The following is a 24,612-nucleotide window of genomic DNA, read 5'->3' as shown; positions in this document are numbered from 1 at the left end:
ACACTATTTTCGCACAGACTATGAGAAATAAGCAGTGATAATTATTTACATATTGACTGTATAATATTAATAAAGTATGCCGTTTCAACTCACTAACTAGAAACCAACTTTCAAAACTGCACAAGTTTTATAATTTAATAACAAATTCAGATATTTAATGTAAATACTAAGAAACTAATGAATATAATTAAAGGCAGCTATAAAAAGATAGTAAAACGATATACATCAAGCGCAAGTCTTTCTTCCGAATGGTAAAAGAAGAAAGAAAAGAGCCCCGCATTCGTCTTCATTTCTTGACGATGGTCGCGTATAAATACAGAAATAGTGACCTATTTTCCGCAGTATAACTATGCTCTCAAAGTGGTTTAAACGGACCTTATTCTAAATCGACAGTAAATTCAACCAAGAATTAATTAATTAAAATTGTTTTGCTGTGAGAATAAACGCGGGAAAGTTCGCGCATATGACCATTAGCCTTATCTCGGATAATATCAGATTTTGCAGCAAAAATGAAGGTAATTGTTAGTTTAAGTATAAAATTGAATTTTAATCAATTAATTTAACTTATTAATAATAGAGCCACACAACTAAACATTTTTAATTGATCTGGAGTTGAGACATTTATATCCGGTAGTATTTTGACCTACTGAATCCAAATGCGCGCCCAGTTTGACTATGAGGTCAGGATCAAGGTGATTTTAAGATGAAATTGCGAAGGAATCATTTAAGCGGAAAAAATATCTACATCTGCAGGCTTTGCTCCAAAGAAACGAAATGAACTGATTAGATTCAGTTTATTTATTTGCAGTTTTGTGAAAACCACATTTTTGCGATTTTCTCGAACCATGAAAGCTGGAAAACTGAAGAAAATACCGTTGAATAGTGCTCGATGAGCCCGAGATTTTTTTGATACGAAATGATGATAAATGTATTCTAGTTAGACCGAAACATAACTAATAGATTTACTTAATGATTTGTGAATGCCATAATGAGAAACTATAAGTGTCCTATTTTAGCCAGACCAATGAATCGAAATTTTCCAGTTTTCGACTTCTACCTTTTTATGTACAGTGTGTCACACTTGAGATGGAAACACTCCTGTATTTTTAGAAGCAGGGTTTTCATTTTCGGGTTCAGGCAATTCGCTATATTTGGCGATGCGTTAGACATATCGGAAAGAGTTACCAGATAAAGTTGTTCAGACTGTTATTTAGCAGTAAATGTCGAATTTCAAGGCAAATTTTGAAATTTTTTTTAATTTTTACACAAATCGAATTTTTGTATCATTATTCACTGGAGAGACATGGACACAAATCAGTCGCCTCAAATAATTATCAATTTCATATATATACATTTTTTTCAAATATTAGATTAGAGAGTTCGAAGTAGCAGACAAGTTGCGGAAGAATTCCATATGAGACATTCACAGAGAAATCCTTTTAGACATATGTATATATATATATATTAGATGATTCCATCTGGAGGATCAGTGGACTGAATTTTGTGGTAGAAAAAATAAAACGTGCTTTTTGCCGTCCGCTCTGTTCTCTATTAACCTCTAAAATTTTTACATCCTTCATATATGTCAAAAAATTACATCTTGTTCCACCATGCGATGTTGCCAAAGTATTCTCCACCATCATACCTTCAGTTCGTGCCAATCTTCAAATAAGTTTACATCTGAGGGCTGTTGAATTAAATGTAAGTGTAGATAAAATTAGAAGATGTCTGGCTCGTCATAAAATAAATCGTTAAGAGAAGACTTGAAACGCTTGGAATTATGCTTTTGAGCCCAAGGATTTTTTTAAATTATAGAACTTTTTAAAGAAAAATTACGTTTACGGATCGAGCTACGTTCACTATCAATGGGGTAGTATCTTCTCGAAACTGCAGATAGTGGTATACATAAAGTTCTCATCAGGTTATTAACTGCAAAAGCCAATATTCACAAAAAGTTAATGTGTGGTGCGGAATTTTAGGTAACAGAATAATTGGTAAAAGTAGGCCCCTGGTTCTCCTGACCTTACGCCAATAGATTTCTATTTCTGGGGTACTACTAAGAGTAAGGTTAACAAAGTAAAGCCTCAAACTCGAGAAGAACTATGTGAGACAATAAGACAAGCCTGCCGTGAAAATATAGCTGAACTTATGAGAGTTGCCAATAACCATCGCAAACGCATTGAAAAATGCTTCAGGCTGGAAGGTGGACAAGTTGAAGCAGACCACCCACATTCCATAATTCTCGTTTTTCTCTTGAATTTTTCTCTTTTTTTTTTAATTTGTTGATTAAAGTATGTATTGTTGAATTTTTTATGAATATTTATATTACCATTAAAATAACATCCGAAACAACTTTTTCTAGTAACTTTTTCCGATATCTCTAACGCAACTCAAAATATTTTGACGGGTGTTTTCATTGTGTCAAAAATTTCTACAAACTGAAGTTTATACTATCTATCTATTGCTATTTTGTTAAATATTTAATAAACAAGTTCACCTAAAATTCAAATTATTCATGCATCTCTAAAACGCAATAATACGTGGACGTGTGACGTCTCTGGTCATATAAATGGCGGATTGTTTACGTTCTGTGCATTGGGGTTAGTTGTGTGGTTGTTTCATTAATTATTTTGTGGATTTAAATAAATTATAGTTTTTCTTAAACTAAAAAATGACTTCAGAAGAATTCCTTAAAGCGTCAACAAACAATTTACCATGTGTACATATGTTTATGGTTACCGAATTTTTAAAAAACGAAGAACGCTTTAATTCAACCGAATTTAACGGTGTCAAAGTAGCAGCGCAAGTAAAAATTCGTAAATTAATTATTAGTTACTCTCTCCTTAATATACTAATCTGTCTCTATTGGTTTAAATTAAGTAAATAATATATAGAATTTCACTTATCCAACTTAACCTAACCTATACACATAAATGCTTTAAAAGTAAAATGAACTCTTAAATTTGTATTTTGGGCATCACGAGAACAATATCGTGATATCGGATATGTGGAATTGAATCACGAGGGTTCTTTGTACACTGTACAAGGTAGATTTGCCCAAAACAGAGAGTACGATCGAAGACATATTCTGTCTTCCTCATCATTAGCTTTTAGTGCGTACTTTCATCAAAATAATCCTCGCAACAAAAACATTGATTTTGATTTAGAAACATGTCGTCTAGCTGCTTTGAACCATAAAACTGTACGTGCATAATCATTGGGAACGGTTAGAAAGAGTTTGTTTGGAGCACTTATTGAGGAATTCTTGCATCCTGGGACAAAACACCACTTATTTTGTGATCCATACATGTCACTATTTTTCATCCAAGATAATGAAGATAATAATAATAATCACAATAACTTAAACAATAAAATAAAGCTGCGAAAGCAACATATAAACACGAGACACTTTGGATTCACGGAACACGAGATACGGATTCGGCGTTTTTGGCGGAAAACATCTGACTTGAATTTAAATTCGCTTTGAAATTATTATGGAGACTTTTTTTGCAAAAAACAAAACACAAACACAACACACAATTGAACACAAAATTGAAATCTCCTGTGTACATACATGTGTATATACAGCAAGAGACCAAATTGAGTTCTCAACATCTGATATAACATATGTTGATAAATCCGGGATGGATCCATATGGCTGATAAAACAGTGAATATGAACATAAAATTTCCGAAAAAAAATGTTTATCTTGAATTCCATGGTAAGGGCACATTTAATTATATGGAAGTTGATTTACATTATTGTTTGTTACTATTTCTGTAAAATAATAGATTTTATTATTGGCTATTTTTAACAACTTAATAGACTGAAAAACGGGGCCTGGCTCAAATTATAAACAGTTTATGATAAAAATTTTAAAATGCTATGAAATTTTGTAAGTGTAAAAACGGTAAAACCTAGCTAATTTTACTCCTATGTACCTGGCACTTAAAATGGTTTTGGACGGTCAAAAAGAACAAGCATAAATAGTAATAAAGCTAGTAGTACAGAGTATACTTAATCTAAAACTAAAACCGTTGCACGTCTTCAATCGTCAAACTGACCCTGTTGCCAAGTTGTCATGAAGATCTTTTGTTTTTGATAACGGATTATTGAATTGGTTTTATAACAATAATAACCGCTAATAGTCAAATAACAGTACAACAAAAAACAGATCTAGATCACTTTTGAAGACGTTAAAGCTAACAAATGTGATTGAGATATGGGAAAAATTAGCAAAAATTTATAGGCAAAAATTAAAACGAACCAAACCAAAAACTAATCGATAAATCAAACGTCAACCTGACAACACAGTAATTCCCTACCAACTTATAAGGTTAAATATTCCTTAAAACCGAATCAAACAGTAAAAATTCGTTTATCTCTCTTTAGTGTACTTTGCTATAAATAAAGTGAACGTAATCGTGACGTATATCGATATATAATACTACGTTATAATTATATTAGTAACATATTTTTGTTTGCGTGGTATGGAAATTACTAATTTGGGGTGTTGATGACGTGCAACGGTTTTAGTTTCAAATTAAGTATAGACACATCCGCCTGCGCAATTGAGTCTCAAAATAAGGCATTCCTTAATAAGGATACTGATCTGTGCTAATTGTGCAGCCATACTGTACAACTTTATTTGTACATTAAACTGGCAGATGACATTTCTAACGTCCGCTTGCATATATATATTATTTGATTGTCTACAGAACAGAGTTTTTTCTATTTCTACACGGTTTTTTATTGTAACAGTTAAGCGAAAATGCTCAAACAGCGTATATCCAATACTACGGAGGCAACAACGTAGAGTTAATTTATTTCAGTAAAATTGGGTTAGAACCTTTTAATATTGAAAACAATGAACTAGACATACCAATAACTATCATTTCGTTAAAGGAATAAAGCTAATGCAGCATTAAAATATGGATCAACCATAAGTAATAATACTGCATGGCAGTATTTATAATTTCCAATAACTGTCTATATTCTTGTTTGAAGTCGCCACAATAACCGTTTTCGATTTTTTTTTTCAAAAAACTTTTAATTTTACACAAATCACAACAATGTTGCAAGTACTCGAATATGGAATTGTATTACAGAATCTTAAGTTTTGCGTGAATTATTTTAAGAAAATTAAATACTGTAAAAACATAAAATTTGTAACCCTGTATCGCAAAGAGGAAGCCGTTTTCAGTATACAGGGTGTTCCGATAATGCGTTAAGAAATTTTTAAGAGCGATTCTACATGCTAAAGAGCTTAAGCTTAGTGATCCTGGGATTTAATTTGATTTAATTGCAGCAGATCAAGTCGTCTGGTCTAAAAATGTGCCAAATTAATTAATTGATTGAGAAATAAATAGTAATTGAAGGTAGGGGAAAATGAAACTTCGATATAGGGTAAAGTGCCATCTAGTGGCAAAGTGGATAAACATTTTTTATCAAAAAGTTATAGATCACTTAGCTGAAAGCTGAAGCTTACCACCATTATTTTAGCATGTAGAATCACCCTTAAAATTTTCGTAACGCATTATTCGAACGCCTTGTATATTTGTACGATATTTTCATCTTAAAATTGGATTCAGTATATCAATCACCACTGATCCGGTTAACGAGATACCAGAAAACTATTTTATTCAGTCAATTTTTAAGTCTTACATGGGTAGAATTAAGATAATGTAATATGTATATGTCGACGTAAAATTGCCGAGGGTTATCAGACCTTCCAAATTGAACAATATGGTACTTCAGTACCTCATCCGTTGTTTGAAGGATTATTATTTTTTACGTTCTCAGAGAAGAAGAAATTCTAACATGATTGTAAAATTAATCAAGAATTGCCTAACATAATGGTAAAGTTATTAATATATTTTCATGAAAATGTTGACACTTATATTATTCAGATACAGAACGTAAGATCTCAGACAGACAACGTCCTCCATATGTTATAGGCACATAAGTCACTTTTCATTGCGGTTTTCCAAAATGGTCATGCTGCACACTCGAAGAAACCAGACATTCCATTTTAGGTTCAATGTACTACTGAACTCAATACCAAATAATAGATTATTAAAATTTTGGACCTTGAATCTATAACCGGTAGCAATTCTGTTTCTAATTATAATGCATAGCACTATTCTTTCACATGACGAATTGTCCATTAGAGATAAGTTTCATATTTAATTATTAGGGCGGTATTTTCTAATATGGAGCATAAATTTCTAATTGTGTTTTTAATAGGAAAAACACGGTAAACGTTAAGAATTGGAGGTCAAATTTAGATTTTAATTCATTCGTCTCATATGCGGCGCTCGTTTTATATAAGTAATAAACATCGTCCGTTTTAAGTGAAATTTAATTATACAGGATGATGTCCCGTAAGCACATGATCAAAAGGGTATTGCGATAATTAACAAAAAAAGTCTGGCTGTTCTGCTGTTCATGGTCAAAATTTTTCAAAAAAAATTATTTTGAAATATCGAGAGCACGGTACTATGTATTTTATTGATGAAACAATCGAGTTCATCCGTTTTGGACAAGTGGTGAATTCTTGAGCGTCGTAGTACCAAAACTTCCAGACCTTTTCATTTGGTGGATCGAATGAACTCATTTTTTTTCTAGTTGATGCACTGATCATTTATGCACAATTTTAATGCTCTTTATAAAATCCTGTAGCATCAATAGTTTTTGCGCAAAAAAAATAGTTTTGTTGCTTGCCACTTAACAATGTTAGACATTTCAAGAAGAAGAAGAAGACAAGTTTAAATATCGTTATAAGCAAGGCATTGTCGATTGTCAATCTCTTGAAGTTTGTCAGTCAAAAAAAAGTCTCACAAATGTGTTTCGAACAGCGATTTCTAATGAAGAAATGACATGATGTCAAAGTATTAGGGTTGTACGAAGGCAACTTGAGTGGCTTTAAATTTGTTGATGATAAAATAAAAATTTGAGACCGATAAACTGTAATTTTATTCCATTAGTTAATACTTGAAATTCGTTTCTTTCGGTGTTCGGTGTTCGGTGACAAAATTGAGACGTGAGTTAACCGTCAATAGCTAGCCAAGACCTTTTTAAAAAAATAATTATTTATTACAAAAATCAGAATTGCGGTTGCTAACAATTACATATTATGTTTAATACAAATCAAAAATTATTGAAATTGTTACAAATTACAAAATATGATCGATATGCCCGATATGATATATTTGAAATTTTATGTAAAAAATGACAGTTGCAGATGCTCGAATAATTATTTATTTTTTCTATAAGCGATTATGGTCTACTTGATTTGAGTTGCATTTCTTGCCGAAAAGGATTTATTTTAATGGAGCTTCGACAGCATTTAGAAAACTATTAATACAAAGTGTTAAAAAATGAGTTTCAAAATGATGTTGAGGAAACCGCCAAAAATCAATTTTTTCCAATGGAAACCCCCATTTTTGATAATTTTGTCTTATTTAGTATTAAAAATAAGTGTAAGTTTGTGTAAAGTTGTCTATTCCAAAAGTGTTAAGTTTTCAAAATATTGTCAATTTAATGTTTACATATGGCTATTTCGCCGCATCTGAATTTAAATACTGTCACTCTTAATTGCCATGACGAAAGTGGCCATTTTCAATTCAAACAAATGCCAAAAGAAGTCAGTTACCTTCTGAAAATAATTAATAATCATGCCCGGACGCTTAAATTATACAGACGAAAATTATTTTAACTTATTTATTATTGTATTATGAAGAATGTGATCAAGTTATATCAAGAACCGTTCATGTATTATTAATTATAATTATATCAAGAACACAAATCAATTTTGTCTTTAAATCTAGGGCTTTTTAATTTTTCTGGTTGCTCTTATAAATTGAATATGCACTGTTATTTAGACGTATTCAAAATTCTTGAAATTTTCTATAATTTGTTTAACTGCACAGCGTGAAGACTTCTGCTTTTGTGGATATTGAAAGGCAAATGTGTCACATGTTCTTGATTTAACTTTATCACATTCTCCAGAAATAATAAATAAGTTTAGATCATCTTCGTTTATATAATTTAAGCGTCTGCGCTGATTATTAAGTATTTTCAAAAGTTAACTGACAGCTGTCACCATTCCTTTGGCACTTGATTGTACTAAAAATGGCCGCTTTCGTTATGACAACTAAGAGAGTGACAGTATTTAAAATATTACGCGACAAAATAGCCCTATGAAAACATTAAACTGGCGATATTTTGAAAACTAAACACTTTTGGAATAGAGAACTTTACACAAACTTACTCGTATTTTTAATACTGACTGAGTTAAAATTATCAAAAATGGGGGTTTCCATTTGAAAAAAATGATTTTGGGACGTTTCCTCAACGTCATTTTGAAAGGTAATTTTTTAATCCTTTGTATTAATAGTTATCAAAATTTTGTCGAAATTCCCTTAAAGCAAGTCCTTTTCAACAAGAACTGCGACTCAAATTAAGTAGAACATATTTCCTAATAGGAAAAACGAATAATAATTCGAGTGGCTGCAACTATAACTTTGTACATAAAATTTCAAACATATCGAAAACGATTAGACTTACGTATAGGATATTATAAATGAAATATATTTAGAATTTGGAGTACAATTCAAAAATGTTATAATATATAGGGTGTTTTATTTAAAATAAGCAAGTTGATACCTACTTCCGGTATAACCGGAAGTGTGGCCATGTTGAAAATATTTTCGCCCGCTTGCCTCCCTGACATTGGCACACCGTCCAATTTTCAAATTTCTCTTAATTAAAGTTTGCCAGATATCGATCGCGGCGGTTCCTGGTGGGACACCCTGTATAATATAAAATTTCTGGATAACCTTGCACTTTGATCCTCTCCTTTTGAATTTTACCTAGTAGCTCTTGGTGGCATTCCACAAGACTCGCGTAAACTTTACCATTTAAAGCTATCCACAAAAAAATCTAATGGTGTTAAGCCGTGGGACTTGGGAGGTCATTCGACAGGAAGATCTATCCCTCTTCTTCCTATCCACTTGGGTGGAAAAGTTTTACTTAAATGGGACGTTACAGCAGCACTGAAATGCGGAGGAGCTCCATCATGCATGAACCACATCTGAGCCCGAAGATCGATAGGCAAATTTTGCGTTAGAATCGGAAAAGTGTTCTTCAATAAATTTAGATAATTTTCGCCTTTCAAGCGGCTCGGCATGACATCAGTCTGAAAGTGATTAATTTGCCTCGCATGACGGTTTTCTACGGCGTAATGGTGGAAATTATGGGAATTGAAAACACCACTTCTGGTAAAACTTTATCGTGAACAAAGCTCTACTAGTGAATTTTGGGCGCAGCTTCAATAAAGCGACAAAACTGAAGTTTTATTCCAAAATAAAGTGATTGAAGTTCCTGAAAAGGCGTCGCATGATAGGGATGGAGAAACTGCAGCCTTACGATCCGATAAACTGTACTTTTTAATATGGCAAATTCCAGTGCTGAGCGGCGAGTACTGACCCCAGGTACTGACTGATGTTTGGACTTCAGCAATCCTATTTAAAACGTCTTCTAAACTACTTGAGGTCGACCCACACAATCAACGGCTCGGACACCAAATTGTCCAGTCTCTCGCAAAGTCCTTTCAATCCGTGCAAATGTCCGGTATTCTGGAACGTGTCGATCGGTATCGCGCCGCGTAAACGTGTACGCTTTCACGCAAGTTGTCTTCGCAAACAGTCAGTCATGTTTTTGATCATATCGGTCATGTCATCATAACATCTGACCATGTCGGTCATGATGATTGATTGACAAGCGTCAAAACTTTGGCATTTAGTATATCTCGCGTTTATCACGATGTTTGCAGTTAATGTCCAGCATTGTTAAGTGACAAGAAAACAGAAATAATTTATTATTTAGAAACAGAAATAAATTATGCTCTCGAGCACATTCTATGTAAGACCTCTTGATTGGCCCCTGGGATGGGCAGCATTCTGCAATACACCCACATCTCAAATGATTCCAGCTTGTTAATACTGCTGAATTTGAAAGTCCAGGCCTTGACTCCATATAGTAACGTGGACTACACATAACATATATCGAAGTTAAATCTTAGTGTTCTGTCGGTTAAACAGGTTCAGAATTATGATAAAATTGGCTCTAGCTATATTTAAGATATATGTTCTATCTCGGGATTCAGATCCTCGCTCCTCCAATTCCTAGGTATTTAATTTTTGTCGCTTGCTCTATTGGTAAACCGTATACCGGGTGTTAATTTGAAAATCCTTTCATCTTTAATATCTTTCTGGCAGTTGAAAATATGAAAAATCGGACATACCCGTCAATTTCAGTTGTAATTAAAGTTGTAAAATTATGTTATTGGGTCTCCTTATAAAGGGTGGTCCAACCTAAACGCACGATGTTAATTACAAATAACACAAACACACTTTTCAGAGAATTATCTCAAGATTTTCTTACTATGATAGGAGGATATATGACAATTATTAGTGAAACAAAATATCGGCCAAATGCTCGCCACGGCTTCGGTGGCACACGTCTATCCGATGATCCATATGTTCAATGACATTGAGACATAATTCAGGTTCAATGTCGTTAATGTGCCGAATTATATCATCCTTTAGCTCTTGAATTGTTCTTGGCTTATTGACGTACACTTTTTAACTTAAAGATCCCCAAAGAAAGAAGTCCAACGGTGTGAAATCACATGATCGAGGTGGCCAATCAACATCGACGTGACAGAGCACGGCCAATTGTTTCATTGACAGTCTTGCAAGTGCCACCATCCTGTTGGAACCACATATCGTCCAGGTCCATATCCTCAATTTCTGACCACAAAAAATCCGTTAGCATCTCGCGATAGCGAACACCACTTGGCCGACCTCATTTTCGCAGAACGACGGCCCGATGACGTCGCCAGCCCATTCTTCTTCATCAGCTTAGATTTGTCCACTGCTGGACATAAGCCTTCCCTAGTTTCTTCCAACTTCTATCTTGTGCGTCCTGCATCCAGTTCGTCCTGATGCGTTTTATGTCGTCAGACCATCTGGTTGGTGGTCGTCCCCTATTTCGATTCGCGTCTTCTTTGGGTCTCCACTCTATTATTCGCTTGGTCCACCTATAAGCCGCACCAAACAGTCACTATTTCTGGATGCATCGGCTCTTCAACAATCACTCGTGGATTCTCATTTGCCCAAATGCGGCAATTTTGCTTGTTAACGAATCCACTGAGGCAAAAGTGTGCCTCTCGATGAAGATGATTTTCTTTGTGAAGTCACCATTAACTTCTGTTTTTTTTTTCATTTCATTCAAAATTTCGTCTTAATTTTTAATCAAAATTTGCATTAACGTTGTTCCAGAGATGTTCACTTGATGAAATAAGTGTCCAAAAAAAGTTGGTCAAAAACCTTGACGTTAATGTGTGACCTAGAATTAACATCGTGCACTATGTTGGACCACCCTTTACTTTTTGATTCGGTTACACTGTTAAAATCGCTCAATAGCAGTAAGAAAATCTAGTTTTAACATTTGATTTCGGTATTATTGATTATTTTACTTCGAGAAAAATCACTTTTTATTTACGGAAGAGAAATCTAGAATAACTCCCATGGGATCTACTTACGCACTATCTTATAAGTTGTCCAAGCTGTTGTCTATTTCCCTGTAAACAATAATAAAGTCTATTTTCGAACCCTCCCTAACATTGATAAGATATTCCCGGATAGATCGAGTGGCAGAAGGGGACCAATTCATTGGCCTCCAAGATCACCGGATTGAACACCCTTGAACTTTCCTTGGGGATATCTTAAGTTCATTGTTCATAAAACCCAACCTGCTGATATTGATGATCTTAAAATTCCCGGTGAAGTTTCCGAAATGTTAGGGAAGAGTTAAAAAACAGACCTTATTATTGTTTACAGGAAAATTGACAAAACTTAAACAACTTATATGATTGTAAAGGCTTTCACGGCCGGTTAAATCACATTCAGAAATGTTTTCGATATTTGAAGCCCTGGTCTATGGGAATTTCTTCCTTACGTTCGGTCAACTTACAACTGCGGTGGATATTCTCAAAGGCGATGAAGCAGTGAGCGAAGCAGTGAGCGAAGTCTCGTGCTTTACGACTAAGACTGGTTCAACTACTGAATCCCTTGTCGTATTTATCGTTTTCTTATTACTCTTCTAATTATATTGTATTACAAGGAGACCAATTACAATTGCTTTTGTGTAAACACTGACTTGAAAACGAATATCTGAATGTAGGCAAGTTTAATTGTTTCTACAAGTTTGAGACGCGATTATTCGGAAACCTCTGAATAACAAGCAACAAGGTAATAACCCGGCCGCTTAAGGGTGACRTCTACCCGTCCTATAGGGTTGAAAAAAAGAAGGCTAAAARTATTCATTTAAAATGTCCCTCTTACAAATAAAATTGACGSGTCTTTCCGATTTTTCRTAGTTTCAACTGMAAGAAAGATATTAAGGGTGRGGAGTTTTCAAATTGACACCCCGTAGCAAAGTGAATGCCTTGATTCTAGTGMAYAGTTCTATGATACTGCTCGAGTCGTTTCTTGTCCCAGGTTTTGAAGATTGGGATAGTTATGCYCTTTYTTCATTSTCCTGGGACGGTTTMMMTATCGAGAATTTTCTGGTAGCGACTTACTAATTGCGYGCTAGGTATCTCATCCAGGCCTGGAGCGTTTTAGTGTCCTCTGCCCCAAGTGCTGGGTTAATTTTTCCAATACCTCCACCTTCTGGGGGTGAAGTGTRCTTTACCGTGTTCTCTTGTTTTTGGTGTAAGTTCTTCAAGTATTCCACTCTGGGTGTCTACTAATCGCTTGTGAATGTGCGTATGCAAKGGTCTACTGTTTAAGTACTGCATGTATGCTTTTCTCTTTTTCCTTAGCTATGTTTCGATTCAATATACCTACAATATAGGGTGATTCGAAATTGGCGTCATTCCTCTGGAGGCGTTGTCTGGGGGTGCCTTGGGAGTACATAAAAAATAGTAAAAAACATTAAATGTTATTAACAACTCAGATATTTGCAAAAAACTACATCAGAAGGATGGCAACAATGTTTTCCAAGGTAATATCCCTAATTAACGTTACGTAAATACCTGTTCCTTGGTAATTATTAAAATCTGCGGTAACCATGAATAAACATGAAGCAAAGGAAATAAAAGAGACAATAAGTTGAAAATTAGAACAGAGGCAAAGTTAAGTTGAAATTCGATCTTTAATTGTTGGTATCTTCTTGAAGTTTTAGAAAAAAAAATTTCAATATTTTTCTCGTACTCTCTAAGTGTATATAAGCCCTATATATCCTTAAAAAAATGACGCCAATTTTAAATCAATAAATCAAAACTGCTTTATTGAATTTTGTCCTATCGTTTCTTTCAGATTATTTTAATGATCTTTCTCTCATCGTGCTTGAGCATAGGTAATTCCGAATATCCTAGATTCAAGCGAAAAGGCATGCCGCAAAATATAGCTCAACGTTTGCCTCCCCAATCGCAATTTGGGAAAAAATGGGGTAAACCTCCTCAAAACATGCCACCACAATTCATGCAAGGCAGGCCCCAATTTCAAGGGCCCCGTATGCCTCCAAGGGGAAACAGACCATCAAAACCACCAATGGGTAGGTGCAAGAGAGAAGCTATAGCCATATTGTTGCATGCAAAAAGAGGTGAAATTTGGAAAATATCAGCATTGTTGTGACTTTATTTTAGGTTTCAATATGCATATGGCTCAAATGCAACAACACTCAATGTACACTAAACCAAAGTTCCAACAGTTCCAGCAATTTCTACAGCCTGAAAAAACCAACCCGGGCCAAATGAAGGACTTCTTTAAAAAGCCGAATCAACTTCAACATCCAGTTATTCAGAATGGACCAGTGCTTTCTGGACAAATGATACACTTTCCGAAAGATAATAGGGATAATCCTAAAAATATACGTGAGTAACTTATTTTTTGTAATGATATGGCAATAGTGTGGCTTAATTACTTCATAAAATTATTCTCAAGCATCTTTTAGAATGTCTTTGGCATTTTGGTTTTACACTCTTAATTTTGTATTTTGGGCATAACGAGAACAATATGGTGATATCGGAATATGTGGAATTGAAACGCTAGGGTTCTTTGTGCACTGTACCAGGTAGAATTTGCCCAGAACACAGAGTACGATCGAAGGCAAATTCTGTCTGCCTCATCATTAGCTTTTTGTTTGTACTTTCATTAAATTGATCCTTGCAACAAAAAACATTGATTTTGATTTAGGAACATCACGTTTAGCTGCTTTGAACCATAAAACTTTACGTGCATAATCATGGAGAACGGTTAGAAAGAGTTTCTTTGGAGCACTTATTGAGGTATTCTTACATTCTGGCACAAAACACCACTTATTTTGTGATCCATACATGTCTCTATTTTCCATTATGCAAGATAATAATAATAATCAATAAAATGACGATAATCACAATAACTTAAATAATAAAACACAGCTGCGAAAACAACAAAATAAATACGAAACACTTTGTTGATATGACCTGCTACGTCACAATCGGAATAGGCACCCTACGTTACGGATTCGGCGTTTTTGGCAGAAAATATATGATTTGAATTTAAATTCGCTTTAAAATTATTATGGAGACTTTTTTTGCAAAAAAAATTATATCGGTATAATGTTTGCCATAACTACTTTCTATATATCAACATTGAAAAGAAGTGAAAACACCCTATTGTAGAAAGTCGTTCCATCTGGAACTAATAATATTTCTTTACTTCAAAGATTCACTACAAGTTGGTGAAAGATGTTTATGGAAGTGTTTAGGTTAATTGATCAACAGATAGCGTCATAAACTTTCACTGGAAATAGCGAAAGATTTCAGGATATTGCGCTATTTTAACAATTTAATACAGCCAAAATTACTTGACGAGACAATAAAAAGTATTGTTCGCAACAGAACGTTAATAGTTCTACATATCAAAAAGTCTTCTATAGAGAATCTCATTCATTCGTTACCGTGTAATATCTGAGTTTAAATACGTGTACCGAAAAAAGTTCGAAAAATTTCAAAACTCAATCCAAAATCCAGAACGTCCCGCGTCATTCCTTGTCGTCGAAAATATGACATGCAGCAATATGATAAAATACAAGTCAATTATATGAGACTGAAAGCTATACATCCACAAAGCAACGAGATGCAAAGTAATTCCAAACTTACCGAAAGCTGCATCGTGCCACCTGAAAAGAAAGGAAAACATTATTTAGTATTACAGATACTTAGTCAAAAGTTTAATTATTTAAAATCAACAGAGGAGATAAAAAATGCCATCAACTTTAGTTGCTTCTCGAAATATTAAACTCAATTGTAAAGATTTATAGATTACAATTCATTCTGCAAGCTGGCGCCCCATCCTACATTATCTACCCCTTAATCCTCAAAAAACGCACACAACTCACTTTTGTGGTGGACGCGAGTAACATCTCTGTCGTTCTATATGAGATAGCCGTTCTAAAGACGTCTTTGCTCTTATGAGTCTATGTCTAGAAAGCACGTTCTGGCTTAGCATAGTATTCAATTAATAAGATGTATGGGTCGTACTCGTATAAAAAGTTATATTTCAAGAGCAAAATATGCATTTTTCAGAATGTAATTAGATTCAGATGCACGTTAACGTTTTCAGCAAAACACGAGAAACCTTCATTCGTATCTTCCCCTGCGATACCCACTGGTTTTGAGTACGACTACCACGTTCAAACTAATAACATTCCTATGAATATCAACACTATTAAACAAGTGGGAGAAAAAGGTACAATTTTTAAAATGTTGCAGTTCAATTTCACTAAAAATGTTACGTTTAGGTCCAATTCATACGATACCAGCTCCAAATCTGAGCCTTGCCGACAAACCCAGTCACGTTGAATTGCGCCGACCCCAAAATTACCAACTAGAGCAACAAATTAATTTCCAGGAACCCCAATTCCAAAATGTAAAATATACAACCTGATAAAAATTCTCAACATTTCTCATATATATTGGTTTTAGGGAGATTCACAAGCACACCATCAATACCAAGTGACGGAACACAATGAACAAACATCTAAACGGTTATTCACAGATAACGTAAATGAACAAACGCACTATATCTCAGCACCGTCTGTCCATATGGTAAATCAGCCTGGACTCCAAAGTGGCAATCAAGGGTATCAGAATGTACAATCAGTATTTTATGGGCCAGAAACTCTTGGAGTAACAGTTCAAGAGAATGGGAACCGTGGAATCAATATCGGAATTTCTCAAGAACAACTTAATCAGCCAGGTGAAGATATGGTGTTTTCCAACAGTGAACGCTACCAGGTAAACGAATACTTGCATTTAAAATATTGTTTTCAATTGTATACAAGTATAAAATGTATATAAAAAAAATACATTTAGTTCAAATAAATATTAATGAAAATCAAACGAAGACAGTGCAAATTTCGAATTTGTGTGGCTAAAACGGAGTTTGTATTGTGTTAATTTAGGTGGAAAATAGTCAAGTTTCAAATGGTCCACGAAAGCAGAATTTGCAAACGCAGGCTATTCAATCTAATTATCAACAACACCATCCGGAGCAAATTGCTAAATTTGCTCAAAATCAGGAGCCACAATATGTACAGAGGTATCGGGAGAGGAACAATCAGGTAATGGTATTTTAGTCAATCATATTGTTCTTTCATAGGGGCCACCTCCACCATGAAAGTTGAGAATCATCAGGGTGATACTAAAAGCTCGTTCACACATTGACATTAATGTTGTGACGTGAATTCCGGAACAATGTCATTGTTTCAACTGTTGATTGTCACAGGGTCGTGACATCAGTGTGACATATCAAAATGATTTGATATACGACATTGTGACACTAGTTGCTGTCACGGCATTAGATGTACAGACTGACGTTTGACTTTGAGATGGCTGATGATGTAAACAAATCGTTGTTACCACATCTTGGCTAGCCATCAGAACCATCGTAAGGCTTTTAATCCATGATTTTGGTCTCCATCTTATACATCTGTTTTCATCTGTTACCTTGCATTACAACTTGTAGTATTTGGTATTTGAATTATCTAATTTTATTTCCTCTATACATATAGAGTGATTTCGATTGCTAGGTTAATTTCCTTTTCCTTATAGCTGCGTCACTTTACTTCTTCGTTAGGTTTGCATGGCATTTTCAACATTTTCTGCTACATCCACAGATCGAATACATCTAGTCTTTTCCAGTCAACCATTTTTAGGGACCTTGCTTTCTTCCCGAGGTATAATACAGATTTAAAAGTTCATCAGTAACGTATTTCCAGTTCAGGCTTTAAATCTAGACAGGAGAAGGTCTCTTCATTCCGGTGAATGTAAATAAAAGAGTTGGGCCACGTATTCGTATACTCTTTCGATAATTTGAATATTTGTGATGATGCTAGTACTGTCTTACATTGTTTTCGTTATCCCCGTATATTATGTTTAATGATAGTCCATATTATTAGCCAGCAACGACAATTTCATTAATGATCGTTTTCAGGTAAGAAGACGGCAAGAGCTCATTTCACATTATTTACTGTCATCTAGTGTTTTATGCATGTTGTCTTCCGAGTACAGGTTGGTAGGGAATAGGTCAAAGTATCCACGCTTTACGATCGTCCTTTTGGTATATTTCTTTCTTCAGATGTTTTGTCTTCTATTGGTACTGATGCTTTTTGACCATAGTAGAGGTTGAAACTATTCTTATGTATTTTCATTTCTTTCTTTCGTTTCTTTATTAGTCTTTCTATGAGTTGATCATACTTAACCTTATCGAAGGCCTTATTACAGCCTCCACCGTCTTCTTGTGGCGTACTCTCGCTCCGAGAGCGTAGGCGACCTCTCCCGCATGTGGAAGGCACTAGAGATGAGCTGAAGCGTGATTTTATAATCACTGTTAAAGCTGTGAATGTGATTTTTTCAACTGTAAATTTAATGTGATTTCACTTGTGATTTCTCTAAAAGTTCTAAAAGCATTGTGGAAAAAAATGAGGAAAAAACAAAAACAAACTATTGTTTTAAACAGTTCGAATAGCGTATTTTCTTAATTCTTTGTGAACAAGATCTATTTTATTTCAATTTTCGATCTGAAAAAAAAAACGATTTAAAGTCACATTTATCAGAAATGTGAACGTATAACTCGTTGGGCTAATTGTACGCCGGTCATAGCAAAAAATTATAACAGCCATGCTTTTGCATCTTTTGTTTTATGTATGATATTGATTAGTTCTATCAGAATTCTAATCTTCTTTCCTTTAATAAGTTTAAGTATCTTCGCAGACAGTTGGGTTGCAGCTGTGCCCTTTTTGCACTTTCAAGCAAATAGTGCAAGCACCACTTCTTTTTTAGTTGTATTTGGGCCCAAATCTCCTTCTTGACTGTCCAAATTCATTTGTTGTCGCTCATATTCCAACAGATGTGTTATGTATTTCTTCCACGTTTCTATTTTTTGTTCTATTTGTTCGACCATTTTCCGGTTATCAGAAGGCAATAAGACTTTTCAATTGTAGTGTTTTGCGTGTAGTTCTTCGATTTTATTTCTTTTTTTTTTCTGATGTTTTTTAGTTTTTATTGTATTGTTTTTTATTTTCCTTTTAGTTCCCATATTTTATCTATATGGTTCGGAACTTAGTTGCTCAGATAGTATTTCGTTCCCGTAATTTCACCTCTCTTTAGTGTACTTGCTGTTGGTTCCAGTTAAACTGATTTGATGTTTTCCTTTTATATTGTTGCTGTTTTCATGCTGTATTTAAGCGAGTTTTTTCTAATTATTGTGCTTTTGGGTCTGATTGGTGTTTTGGGGCTTTGAAAAGTTTGTGGTCGGGGAAAACATCAGCTTTCGAATATGCTTTAACTGACTTTAATCAGTTCTTTCGAACAAATATAAGTTCTGACTATATCTTACGTTTATTAATAACTAAGCTATTTGATGTATGAATCATATGATCTTATGGGATGTTGTTCACCGTTCCGTTGGGACTTCGATGTATGAAGTCCCGGCTTTGGAATTTTATAGAAGAGGTTTGTTACCATCATTGTTTTTTTTAGCAAAATTGTACCATCCTGTCGCCCCAATTATTTATTGTTCTAGTTCTTTAGTCATCCATGTCCTTCGCATATCGCTTCTCAGAGTTTTGCATTAAAATCCCAAAAATACAATGATTAGAGCATCTGTTTGAAACCTTCATAGAAGACCTCAATTTCGTCTTCAAGTTTGTCTGCAGTAGGAGCATACAATTTGTTTGGACTTGGCCATGGCTGAGCAACTTTGTTCCTCTACTTTCTAGGATGTAAATTTAGAGTCACTACATTTCGTGTAGAACGTTATGCATTTTTTCGGACTCAAACGTGAACCAATGGGGAACTTGAATTTTTTTTTTATTTCTTTAATATATTTGCCTATCTATAGAAATCGCGCATACCAACTATCAGCCCTCAAGTCTCAATATTTAATTTGCAATAAACAATTAGTTTTGACCTCAGGCTATTCATTTGAAACGACACTAAACGAGCGGGAATGGTCGTGACGTCATAGCGCGGGTCGTTCGATCGAAAGGCAATACGGGAATACGGCTTGTCGTTGAATTGTCTGGGAGTTTGACTATTCAGAATTCGTGCTGTGTTTAATTAATAATGATAGTAACACAAAAACAATATTTGAAATGCTGTATGGTGCCACTGTGTCCTAGTACAACTTTTAAAACGCCAGATAAGCTATTTATTCGTGTACCACAAGATAAAAGCTGGCGTTTAAAATGGTTAAAGGTTAACGGTATACAAGGATATTTCTGAGAAGACTACTCCCCATGTATGTGAAGATCATTTTAATTGTAAGTATAAAAAACAGCTTGGATTTTGTCAATTGTGTAACAGGTAAATACTTTGAATTTGTATTTTTTTTTGCTTCTCGGCTGCATTATAATAGTAAATAATCACCTCAAAAATAGCTAATTGCTATACTAGACGATAAAAAGGAACAATAAGTATCTGCGAAGAAAAAACCTCGATTTATCGTCGTGCATTTACCTTAAATACGTACTATTTTTGTCATGCAATATGAATGTTAACACATATTTTTATATAACTTTAACATTATTTATTTATTCTAGCTGGAAGAAGATATGGATAACTATGTTAAATTCAAGTTAATGGGAGGTCTGAAAAAAATGAAGGCTGACATTAGCCTTCATTCTTACTGCAATCTTACAAAATACCTTCTCGATCTGTAAATAACGTTTTTTTAACTTAGACATATTTTTGTACTTAACATTGTTATTCTCTAACTGTTAACTTTTAATGATGTCATTTAGTTTTTACTAGCATAAAAACAATACTTTCTTATTTTTTGTGGAATCACTTACATTTTGATCAATGGGTCCTGTTTGAATTTTGAAAATTAGAGCCAGTAAAACCCCAGTCTCTCAACATTTTATCGATTTGTATAAGTAAAACTATTGACTATTTTGTCTATAAATCTACCTGTTAGCTTTAACTTCCGTTAGCTTACCGCGAACTTCATCAAGAGTAAAACTTAAACCCACTTTAATGCCACCATAAACATATCAACGAGGGGTAAAATGTCAGCTTGTCCTTTTACAAAACCTGCGTTAGTCATTTTTAAAATTTTTATTTTTCTCCTAATACACTATATAAACGTTTTCACAACAATACCAAGACTGAGATTGCATATTTACATGCTCCGCATTGCAGCCGCCGCGGCCGACAGGCCCCTTGACGTCACAACTGGTCCCAGCCGATGACGGCGCGTTACAAGAATGATTTGAATTATACAGATTTTAATTGCTTATATTAATTACATAGAAATAAAAAGTTAGTTTTTTGGGCAACTGTGGTGTTTTTAATAGTATTAAATTACGTTTGCGAGTAATATTTTTTAAATTTAATTTTTATGCAAGTTCCCCATTGGTTCCACCACGTAGGTACCAATTGGTTTTCATGGTCTAGCCTGTCATTGTTCCTTCTGGAGATAAGATTGGACAACTTGTTACTCATTTATATTACTGTACCAACTGATACCGAAAATCTCCACATTTCAGGAGGCTGAAGAAAATAACCAGAACATCGAACCCGAGTTCCACTCTTTTAACTACGATGAACAAGCCCATCAAGCGCAAGCCAAATCAGGTATTTTTATAGTTAATTTACATGAGGCATTCATTAATGAATGAAATAATACTTATAGTTTTGCACACTTTAAAACCACATTATTTTAGACGCATCCTCAGGTTTGGTAACGGCCACATATTCTCTTGGACCTGGACAAGAGAAATTAAACAAAGAGCCAAACATTAACTCGAGAAGTTCTTCAGTTGATCCGTTGACCCAGTCTCAAATTGTTCAAAGCTATTTTGATACAAGGTAAAGTTTTGCACGCATTTTATTACAAAGCTAACATATTTAGAAAAGTTGAAAAGAATGTGGCATTATTCTGGTCGAAATTTATTTACGCACTAAAACTTTGATCAGTACACCTTCTGTTACATGAATCCTAAGACACTGTATTAAGCCTGGGTAACACTTTGTTGAGTTGCGCTTTTGAGTTGATGCCGTTCTCTAAGTCAACGAGTTATAATTCATCGTTCAATGAGTTATAACTCATCGACGGATTAAAGCTGCACGTGATACGTGAATAATTTATCTCAAATATTTTCTTCCATTTTGACACGTGTAGAGTGGTTTCTTTTTTTGACAGAACATTCCTCTGACATTAACAAATGTCATTCGTTCCACTAAAATTTTCAGCTTTTTAATGACATAATAACTAGTGTAGCAAATCTATAGAAAAAAATGATTATTGATAGATCGCAGAGCCACCTGTCAAAATCGAAGAAAATGATCTAAATGTGATAAATTATTCTCATTTTTTGACGTACTACCCGAATATCCAGTAAAATGTTGTGGTTACCATTTTAAATTATCAAGTTGGCCCCTGCCTAGCCTACAAGGTCGAAGTAGGCGTCGTTTTTCTCACACGAATAAGCTTCCCCCTCTCAGATATTAACTTCTTATTTGAAACATTTTTTTCCTCGAATCACTCGTGTCCGATATATTTAAGTGTTTCAAGCTACAAAAAAAACACCCTGTATATTTAATTTCAAATTTCTCTAATACATCGCCAAAGAAATTGCGCCGGCAAGAAAACAGTTAACGGCGATTGGTGAACTCTGTAGTAAACATAGAAAACTCATAGCCAAAAAAGGAGACAAGCGCCCTCTTTAGTAAATAAAATGAACTAACTTGATGATTGTCGAGCGCCCTCTGAGGTGAATACATCCAACTACTAACATAATGTAGCCCCTTTTCTAGTGAATATGTCGAACTAAATTTCCCAAAGGCGCTCTCTATAGTGAATAAGTCCAAGTAATTATCGTAATACGTGCCCTCTGTAGTGAATAAGTCGAACTAAATTTCATAAAAGCACCCTCTAAAGTGAATTTGTCGACGTAAAAGTCGAAGTTAACTTTAGAGGACACTTTTGTCGATTTTATTTCAACACTTTGCCCAAACAACTAAAAAAACTTTGTTTTAAGCTGAGTTACTGTGTTAGTGCGTTGGGTTGGCGCATCAAGCCACTTGCGCAGCACTACGCCAACTCCTAAAAATTCTCTAAGGTTCCCAGGCCTACACTGTATCTGTGAATAATTATTTTACAGGGCTGGAAATGATGTACAACCCGATGCAAAACCAAGCGGATCTGGAGCAGCGGAGAAAGACAGACTCAACTCATTTTATAGTTCGTTACCCAGCAAGGACGCCGCTGATCGACTTGCCACATTACAAGCAGCTGGTAAAGTCAATAGTAATTTGATGCAAATGGGAAGTCCTCAAGTCAACCAAGACGAAAAAGGTACGCACAAGCAGTAGGCTTCTGAGTTGTTTAAATTGTTTATCATTTCCTATTTTTTACACATTTTAGGCATAATTATATAATAAATAAGATAAAATATCTGTACAGTACTATAATTATTTTCTTATATTTTTAAGATGACGCTCTTCCTGCTGAAAGTGAAGAATCTGATAGTAGGGAACAATTAGTAGACTATGACGACTATTCTCAAGAAAGTGACGAAGCCCAATCCGATGAACAAAGTGGATTTGGACAAAAACTAAGGATATAAGATTTAAGTTTAGGTTTTTAATTTATTTATTTATTTAAGAGTCATTATTTATTTCCTCATTGTTCGTGTTCATAAATGTTCAATCATTATTATTAGGTTAGAAGAGTTGTTATCTGGTTGAATGTTAATATATGATGTTGAATATTTTTTTGTGAATTTGTTTTCAAATTCCTTCAAATGATAAATTTCTAGTATTATTTTATACTGAGAAATATAGAGTAGATGATCAGTTCGCCGTTAGTCCGAGAACCTTATCTTGAAAAATTAAAAATGTGTTTAGACGTTTTTGGTGAGACTGAGCCTTTCACTTCCCTACGATAAAATGCAGCAGATGTCAATGTAGCGTCCAACATAAGCTTCTCCCATAGTAATAATAATAATAATAATAAGTATGAGGACATACATACAACAAAATAAAGTCAGGATATAACATTAACTTAACTATTATCTACTAATACATAAAATTCCTGCATTTAATATGGTTCGTATTCGGTATTTCTAAGAGTAATTAAAAAGATTATTTTTTAGCACTTTCAGACTGACAGCTTCTTTTATATACATAGGCAAAGCGCTATATGTATATAAGAATACATTGATAATATGAACCTTTTTCGTAAATATTTTATCTATGCTTTGGATACAGGGTGGCTTTTTAGTGCGATAGAGTCCATTATTTCCGATGGTGTTTAACTTTCGAAAAGTAGTTTCATATAAAAGTTGTTGCCGCACAAAGTGCTTACATTTTAAAAACATCATATGATACAGAGTGTCTCAGAAAAGCGAGGCAAGATCAAAGTGTATTTTTTAAAATAAAACTGCCGATTTTTCATTAGCTCACGGAATGCAGCTTGAAACGCCGCATATGCACCGTGAATAGTTTTTTTCTTACTTGCTACGTTGGCAGATTATAGCCGTAAAATTTTGCTTAAAAACATGGTTTCTAAAAATTCATTGTAGAAGAAAAAAAATCAGTTAAAGACACAAAAAATAAGTCTTTCCAATCACCACAGAACCGTTAAGAATTCTATTGAACCAGGATATCAATACATTGTACAGGGTGTTAACAATGTGGACTTCAATCTGAAACTTTAACGCAATATAACTTTTGTTTTTCAAATGGAAGTACCTGTATATTAGTTCGTCATTAGATAGACAATTTTACAATACAAAGTTACACATTTGCATTTTCACTTTAAGCTGTGAAATCAACCGTTTTCAAATTGTAAATTATTTTATTTAAAAATTTCAAAAAGTTGTTACGTTTTGTAAGGTGGCTATGAAATTCATTAAGTAAATGTCAGAATATGATGATACTTGAGATAATCAATGAAGAAAAGTGCAACGTTTTATAAAATGCATAGAACTTTATAACAAAAAATGCAATAAAACTGCATACATCTATAAAAATAAAAATATAAAATTATA

The 24,612-nt window shown here is 34.2% G+C and overlaps 1 protein-coding gene across 1 annotated transcript; it reads left to right on the top strand.

The window, feature by feature from the left end:
- Nucleotides 1–414: 414 nt before the first annotated feature.
- On the top strand, nt 415–23,334 carry LOC109538454 (putative mediator of RNA polymerase II transcription subunit 26). Its single transcript, XM_048668415.1, has 11 exons — nt 415–515; nt 13,389–13,626; nt 13,718–13,945; nt 15,678–15,803; nt 15,856–15,983; nt 16,040–16,351; nt 16,519–16,677; nt 21,106–21,193; nt 21,283–21,427; nt 22,723–22,916; nt 23,054–23,334. Exons 1-11 carry the CDS (start codon nt 510–512, stop codon nt 23,185–23,187), a joined length of 1,758 nt encoding a protein of 585 aa, XP_048524372.1. The 5' UTR covers nt 415–509; the 3' UTR covers nt 23,188–23,334.
- Nucleotides 23,335–24,612: the final 1,278 nt, after the last annotated feature.

Source organism: Dendroctonus ponderosae, unplaced genomic scaffold (genome assembly GCF_020466585.1).
Source record: "Dendroctonus ponderosae isolate FM_Combo_2020 unplaced genomic scaffold, Dpon_F_20191213v2 Dpon_F_20191213_7, whole genome shotgun sequence".
Lineage (NCBI taxonomy): Eukaryota > Metazoa > Arthropoda > Insecta > Coleoptera > Curculionidae > Dendroctonus > Dendroctonus ponderosae.
The sequence above is the reverse complement of the archived record's forward strand: the minus strand, read 5'-3'. Positions and strand labels throughout refer to the sequence as shown.

Excerpts from the sequence above, each read along its gene's own strand:
- LOC109538454 (XM_048668415.1), top strand. Across the intron at positions 13,627-13,717 it reads ACCATCAAAACCACCAATGG|GTTTCAATATGCATATGGCT; the intron begins GTAGGTGCAAGA and ends ACTTTATTTTAG. Across the intron at positions 22,917-23,053 it reads AGTCAACCAAGACGAAAAAG|ATGACGCTCTTCCTGCTGAA; the intron begins GTACGCACAAGC and ends TATATTTTTAAG.